Genomic DNA, 7,160 nt, shown 5'->3' on the forward strand with positions numbered 1-7,160 from the left:
TCTTGAGCTCACTTTGTAGCCCAGGCTGGCCTCGAACTCGCAACGACCCTCCTGCCTCAGCCTCCCGAGTGCTGGGAGTACAGGCATGCGCCGTCACGCCCAGCCATTCATTCATTTTATTCGTCCATTCATTCCTCACCACCCCATTTGTCCCTCGCTCCTTCATCCATCGCCTGGTCACCGGTGCCTTGCGAATCCCTCTCGCTGGGTATTCACCTGCGTTCACGCAGTCGCGTCCTTCCTCCCCGCTGATCCCGTGCTCACCCGCGCCTCCCCTCGATCGAGTGTAGCTCACTCATCCCTCGCTAACCTGTTCTCTCTGTCACCCGCTCAGTCAGGCACTTTTCGCTTACTCTTTCCTACTCGTTCACTCATTCGCCCCCAGCTCGTCCGTTCATGCACTGCCCGCGCGTTCATTCATTCGTTCCGCCGGAGGCGCCCCTTTTGCCTCTCCCATTGTGGCGTCCCAGGGAGGAGGAGGGCACAGTCCCGGGGATGGGGCCCCTCTGCGGGCCTGACCGCCCTTCTCCCACCCAGACACGGACGAGTGCGCTGCGGGGCAGCCCTGCGGGGAAGGCACGTGCACCAACGTCATCGGGGGCTTCGAGTGCGCCTGTGCGGACGGCTTTGAGCCCGGCCCCGGGGCTGCCTGTGAGGGTACGAGGCTGGCTGCCTGGGGCGCGGGGGCCGTGTGACAGGGACACCGGGGCCCCCCTGGGGAGGAAGCAGGGGTCCCACGGGAGACCTCACTGGCAGACGCCTCTGGCGGCTTCCAGACATCGACGAGTGCTTGCTGAACCCGCTGCTCTGCGCCTTCCGCTGCCGCAACACCGAGGGCTCCTATGTGTGTGCCTGCCCGGCTGGCTACGCCCTGCGCGAGGACGGGGCCACGTGCCGAGGTGGGCTCCGCACAGCGGCGGTGGGCGGTGGGCGGTGGGCGGGCCCGGGGCTCTCTACCCTCGGTTCCTTGGTCCCCGCTGCGCAGAGGTAACTTCCGGGGCCCAGACTCCAACAGACTGAAGTGTGGGTTCAGCCCCTCCACTTCCTGTCTGTAAAGCAGGAATGAGAGCTGGAGCCCCAGGGTGCGAGGAAGCATCTGGGAGCCCTTGGAGCTGAGCCAAGTGAGCTTACGGAAGGTGCTACGTTGGAAGGAGTCACTCTTGGTCCAAAGAATAGGCATGTGTGCGGGGCGCGGTGGTGCACACCTGTCATCCCAGCACTCAGGGGACTGAGGCAGGAGGATCTCTGCTAGTTCAAGGGCAGCTTAGGCAACCTAGTGAGCTAAGGCCAGCCTCAACTACAGAGTGAGACCCTGCCCCCGCCCCGATAAAATAAAATGCAGTGGACCACTGGCATCTTGGTCCAGAGTCTAACCAGGGAGCAGAGTCTGGCCCTGTCCTAAGTGGGGCAGGACAGAAGGGGCAGTGGTCGTGCCTCCCAGGGGCCATGTGGTCATCTCTGTGACATTTTTACTGTTACAGTAAGGGAGGAGGCACTGACATCCTGCAGCGTACACAGAGCCCCCTCCCACCACTGCCACGAGGACTGCCTTGTCCCAAATGCAGTGTCAAAGGCGAGAGACCCTGAGGCTGGCACGTGGTCCCCGCAGGGCTTATTCTGAGCCCCAGTTCCAGGGGCCCTGCTGATGGTCTGACAGACTCTCAGACCCCCAATGTAGGCAAGGGAGGTGGGGTGCATTCTGAGCCCCTGGGGCTGGCCGTGTCCTGGGGCTCCCTTCCGGATGGGACAGACTCCTGCCAGGACGACAGAGTCCCTGCTGTGGTTCCACTGCGGCCCCGGAGGGCGGATCCTGGGGCCGCACTGTGGAGCACCTGGATTTTACTGACCCCTGCTCCTGGTCATCCAAAGATGTGGACGAGTGTGCAGACAGTTCCAAGGACTGCCACAGCCGTGGCATGCTGTGCAAGAACCTCATTGGCTCCTTCACGTGCATCTGCCCTGTCGGCATGCGGCCCCAGCCCGGCTCCGGGGAGGGCTGTGCAGGTACAGGACGCAGGGGCTCCCGTGGAGGGAGGACATTCAAGGCCGTGCAGCGGCTGGCTTCAGGCTCTGCCCACCCCTCTGGCCTGCTTCTTCCTTCCCACCTTAGATGAGGACGAATGCCATACCCAGCCCAGCATCTGTATCCACGGTGAATGCGTCAATACTGTGGGCAGCTTCCGGTGTGACTGTCAGGAGGGCTTCCAGCCCAGCCCGACCCTCACTGAGTGCCACGGTGAGTGTGGCCAGGCAGGAGAGAGGTGGACACCTGTCCCTGGCAGTCCCCAGGAGCTCTGGGAGGCAGGGATGGTGTCAGGGGCACCTAGGAGACCTGTAGGCAGCAGCCGAGCCAATCCAGACATACATGTCACTGCACATGTGTGTGCGTGCACACACGTGCACACACGACACTCTTGCTTTTGTCCTTTCAATCGAGCATCCCAGAAAACCTGTTGCCTCCCGCTTCCTGACCTGTCCCCCGTGATTCCTCCAAAGCCAGAAGCAGCACCCAGGAATGGGCCCTCCCAACTTCTCGCTTCGTGGAAGCTAAACGTGGCAGACGACCTCTGTGACCACATCTGTCTGTTCCATGTGTCTGTCCCTGTCCCCACACTCTTTTTTTCCTGAGCGAGCGTCCACCCCACAGCTCCGGGCCAGATGTGCTTATCCAGAGGCCTCCTGGACGCCGCTGTCCTCACCCCCCCACAGTGTCACTTGCCCCGGAGCACGCTTGCGATCTTTGTCCCCTCACAGCTCAGCAGCAGGTCCCTATGTGAGCTTCCCAGAGTGACCCATCTCCCACACCTGCGTCCAGTCTGCGTGTGGCTCCCTCACTTCCTGTCTGTGTCCGGATGTCATTTTCCTGCTGTCCCATCCCAGACACTACCACCTCTTGCCCCCCCCACGATGTCCTCTGGTTTCCCTGCCACCCCTCGACCATCCATTCTCTCTGTGACCAAAGGATGCTTCTCTTTGCCCCCAAGAGGCCATCCTGCCTCTGCAGTCCAGCCCAGGGCGATCAGTTTGAAGGTTGGGTGAGTTCGTTGCTTCTGCCCCAGCCTGCTGAGGGTGTTTCATAGTGTCCAGCGATGATTTCAAAGATTTCACCCTGTGCATATCCACAGGGATGTCCTGAACCTCAGGGTTCTCCTGCCCACCACCCCCTCCGCTTCCCTGCAGATGTCCGGCAGGGGCAGTGCTTCTCCGAGGTGCTGCAGGCTGCATGCCCAGTCCACTGGAGCAGGGGCGAGGCTGTGACCAAGGCCGTGTGCTGCTGCGGAAGTGGCCGGAGCTGGGGACCCAGCTGCGAGCTCTGCCCCTTGCCTGGCACCTCTGCCTACAAGAAGCTGTGTCCCCACGGCTCAGGCTACTCTGCTGAGGGACAAGGTGGGTGTCCTGTGCTTTGGCAGGTGCTAGAATGTGTGTCGTGTGTGTGTGTGTGTGTGTGTGTGTGTGTGTGTGTGTGTGCACGCATGCACGCACCTTCGTGACAGCAGGGGTACGAAGAGTATGTGTGCTCTGGTGTACATGAATTTGAGTGGCCAAGTGAGCAGATGTGTGAACCAGTGTGTGTGTGTGTTCTCTGTGTGTGCAAGCTCATTAGTGAGCACACAAGCGGGTGCGGCTGTGTGCAAGCTTGTTAACGGGCACGTGTCTCTGTGTTTGCACTTGCGTGCTCGATGGAAGGAGCACCAGCAGAGTGTCGTCCTAGCTCAGACAACCCACCCTGAGAGCAGGTCCCCGCGGGTGGAGATGCTGGGGACAGGCTAGTGGGCAGAAGGAACCCAGCCCCGCCCTGCCCTGCTTGTCCCCAGATGTGGACGAGTGCCGTGTGCTTGCACACCTGTGCCCCCACGGCGCGTGCATCAACAGTATCGGCTCATTCCACTGCCACTGCCAGGCCGGGTACATGCCAGACGCCACCGCCACTGCCTGCCTGGGTGAGCCTCTCCCCGACAGCCCGCACCCCTGGCCCAGCTGGGCCCTGCCTCCACTTCCTTGGCGGGGCGCTGCCAAGTTCGGGACACTTGCATCACATTTACAAACTATGCCCACCTCGTCAGGAGCCCAGGACACAAGGCCCACAGGCACAGCCTCCTGGGCGTCTCCCCTCTGTGCGGACTGTGTTCCCACTCTTCTTTCCTTCAGTCATTCTCCAGCAGATTCTCCTCTAAGTCACACAGCAGCAAACCCCCAGCCTGTGGGACAAGTCTGGCCTCCTGTTTGGTTTTGTAAATAAAGTTTTATTGGCACACAGCCGTGCCTATTTGTTTATTCTCTCAGTGGCTACTCCGTTTATATAAAGGTCGTTGATCCCTGCTTGGATACCAAAATCCAGGACTTACACACATTTTCTTTTCTGTTTTTTTTTTTGAGACTGGGTCTCACTAGGTAGACCAGCCTTGGCCTTGAACTCACAGCAGTCCTCCTGCCTCAGCCTTTGAGTGTTGGGAATTACAGGTGTGTGTCACCACACCCAGCTATGCACATTTTTATTTGCTTGTTTTTACTCATTTATTATTTATTTATTTTGTGGTGCTGGGCATGGAACCCAGGGCCTTGCACATGCTAGCCAAGTGCTCTACCACTGAGCCACAATCCAACCCTCCTGTATTCTTTAAACTATTTCTAAACCAAAGGTGGCTTATGCTTGTAACTCCAACACCTTGGGAGGCTGAGGCAGGAAGATTTCAAGATTGAGCTCAGCTTGGGCAGTTTGGTCACTTAGTAACACCCTGTCTCAAAAAATTTTAAAAGGGCTGGGGATGGAGTTTAATGCGAAGTCCCTAGGTTCAGTCCCCAGTGTTGCCAAATAAATACATCATCTCTAGATGACTTTTAACACTTAACACGACATGAATGCTATGTACACTGTCATAGTATTGTTTAGGGATGAGGTTAAGAAAAAAGTCTGCCTGTTCAACACAGACTTTGTTAAAGACTATTTTCAGTCTGTTGTTGGTTGAATGTGTGGGTACAGAGAGCAGACTCTGTTTATTACTCTGCTTTTCGTAGAAAAGGTGCCAGTTCCTGTGTACTCCACAGATTTGGGAAGGGGACCCTAGCCCCTGAGCAGCCCCCTCTATATCTGACCTCTCCACACTCGCCGTCCCCCACCCGCAGATGTGAACGAGTGCAGCCAGGACCCCAAGCCGTGTTCCTTTGTCTGCAAAAACACAGAGGGCAGCTTCCTGTGCTCCTGCCCCCGGGGATACCTACTGGAGGAGGACGGCAGGACCTGCAAAGGTGACGTCCTCTCTCTAAGATCACCCCACCCCGACCCCTCCCCACCTCTCCTGGGAGACCTTTCCCTGCGGCCCCGCCCCCGGGGCTGTGGCCACGCCCACTCCGCGCCCAGGGCAGCCCTGGCCCCGCCCCCTGAGCGCTCTGGCTTCTGGGCCGCAGACCTGGACGAGTGCTCCGCCCGGCAGCACAACTGCCAGTTCCTGTGCATGAACACCATTGGTGCCTTCGCCTGCCGCTGTCCCCCGGGCTTCACTCAACGCCGCCAGGCCTGCTTCGGTGAGTGCCTCAGCGCCCCCCTGTGGCAGGTGGCGCGCTACCCCAGCCTTCGTGCCCTGGGTCACCAAGGAAGTTTCAAGCAACCACCCGTGTGTGCCAGACGTCAGGCACAGGGGGGTGACCCGAATAAAGCGCTTCTTCCTCGGGGCTCATCTTGGTGGCATCTCAAACCTCCCTCCTTCCTGGCCCTGGGCTGTTGGGAGCCCCACCCTCAGAATTCCCTCTGGCCTGGGCCCTGGCCTCTCCCTTGGCCCCCACCAGGGGGGTTCACACTGTCTGAAGCGGAAGTTGGTTTAGAAGCCAAAGCCACAAGGGTCTCTGCCCCTATATTGTGGCGCCCAGGGAACCAGACCTCCTCCCAGGGTCTGGGCCCAGCTAACCCCCATTCAGACTCCCTGTTACTCATTTATCTGCCATCTGCTGAGCGCCAGCTTTGTACCAGGCAGTGCTTCCAGCCAGAAAATGCAAACTGCAGCCCACCAACCGCGTCCGGCCTCCGGCTTGGTTTTGTTAATAAAGTTTTATTGGTACACAGCCTCGCCCACTTTATCTATCATCTGTGGCTGGGGTGACAGTCCAGTCTTTCAACAGAGCAAAACAAAAGGTTACTACTCTCTGGCTATTTACAGAAACAGATCCCAGGGGTCCAGGAACATAGAGACCGCTACCGTCATGGAACTTCTAGCAGAGAATCAGACTGGACACAGACTTAATAAATATGTTAGAAGGTATTGAGAACATAAAAGTAAAAACAAAATAAAAGCAGAATTAAGGAGGTTAGGAGAAAAAGAAGGCTGCAATATTCAAAGAGCAATCCGCTAGCCAGGATAGTGGCTTATGCCTGTCATCCCAGCACTTGAGAAGCTGAGGCAGGAGGATCACTATGAGTTCGAGGCCAACCTGAACTGTATAGTGAGACTCTGTCTCAAAAAAAGTTTTATTTTATTTAGTTTTGTTTTCAGGCTGGGAATTGAACCCAAGGCCTTGTGCATGTCTAGTATACACTCTACCACTGAGCCACACCCTGAGCTGCTTATAACTCTTATCAAATTTATTTATTTTAAAATTTTTATTTATTTATTGTGGTACTAGGGACTGAACTCAGAGCTCTGACACTGAACTACATACCCAAAACACTTTATTTTGAGACAGAGTCTTGCTAGGCTGGGCTCAAACTTTTGATCCTCCTGTCTCAGCCTCCCAGAGGCTGGGATTACAGAGGTGCACCACCACACCTGATTTACTTTATTTCTGTTTATGTGTGTGGTGCTGGGGGATGCAGGGCCTCACACATGGTAAAGTACACACGTTCTCCCACTGAGCCACATCTCCAGCCCGTGAAGGGATTTTGATAATTGCCTACTCCCTTACCAGGAACTATTCCAAGCCCTGTGTGCAGTTAATTCAATCCTCACACACAAAAAAATGCCAAAAAGAGGTATCAGCCCCCTCCATGTTGTAACTCAGGAAACTGAGGCCAAAAGGGAAGGTCAGTCTCTCAGATCACACAGCTTCAAGATGGAGATGAGCCAGGCATGGTAGCACACACTTATTATAATCCCAATCCTCTGGGAGGCTGAGGCAGGGGGATTGCAAATTTGAGCCCAGGCTGTGGGAATTTGGCAACTCAGCAAGAT

At 56.9% G+C, this 7,160-nt stretch overlaps 1 protein-coding gene across 1 annotated transcript in view; it reads left to right on the plus strand.

Annotated features, from left to right (window-relative positions):
• Fbn3 (fibrillin 3) overlaps window positions 1-7,160 on the plus strand; it is a gene marked incomplete at its 5' end in the record, with an annotated part of 69,263 nt that overhangs the window by 54,100 nt on the left and 8,003 nt on the right. The window contains 8 exons of the mRNA XM_013509128.1: window positions 517-657; window positions 777-899; window positions 1,870-2,004; window positions 2,111-2,236; window positions 3,181-3,387; window positions 3,816-3,941; window positions 5,125-5,247; window positions 5,407-5,523. Of these exons, the coding sequence (XP_013364582.1) occupies window positions 517-657; window positions 777-899; window positions 1,870-2,004; window positions 2,111-2,236; window positions 3,181-3,387; window positions 3,816-3,941; window positions 5,125-5,247; window positions 5,407-5,523 (1,098 nt within the window). The remainder of the gene's footprint in view (window positions 1-516; window positions 658-776; window positions 900-1,869; window positions 2,005-2,110; window positions 2,237-3,180; window positions 3,388-3,815; window positions 3,942-5,124; window positions 5,248-5,406; window positions 5,524-7,160) is intronic.

The sequence above is a fragment of the Chinchilla lanigera genome, unplaced genomic scaffold (assembly GCF_000276665.1).
Source record: "Chinchilla lanigera isolate Chin_1 unplaced genomic scaffold, ChiLan1.0 scaffold00162, whole genome shotgun sequence".
Classification (NCBI taxonomy): domain Eukaryota; kingdom Metazoa; phylum Chordata; class Mammalia; order Rodentia; family Chinchillidae; genus Chinchilla; species Chinchilla lanigera.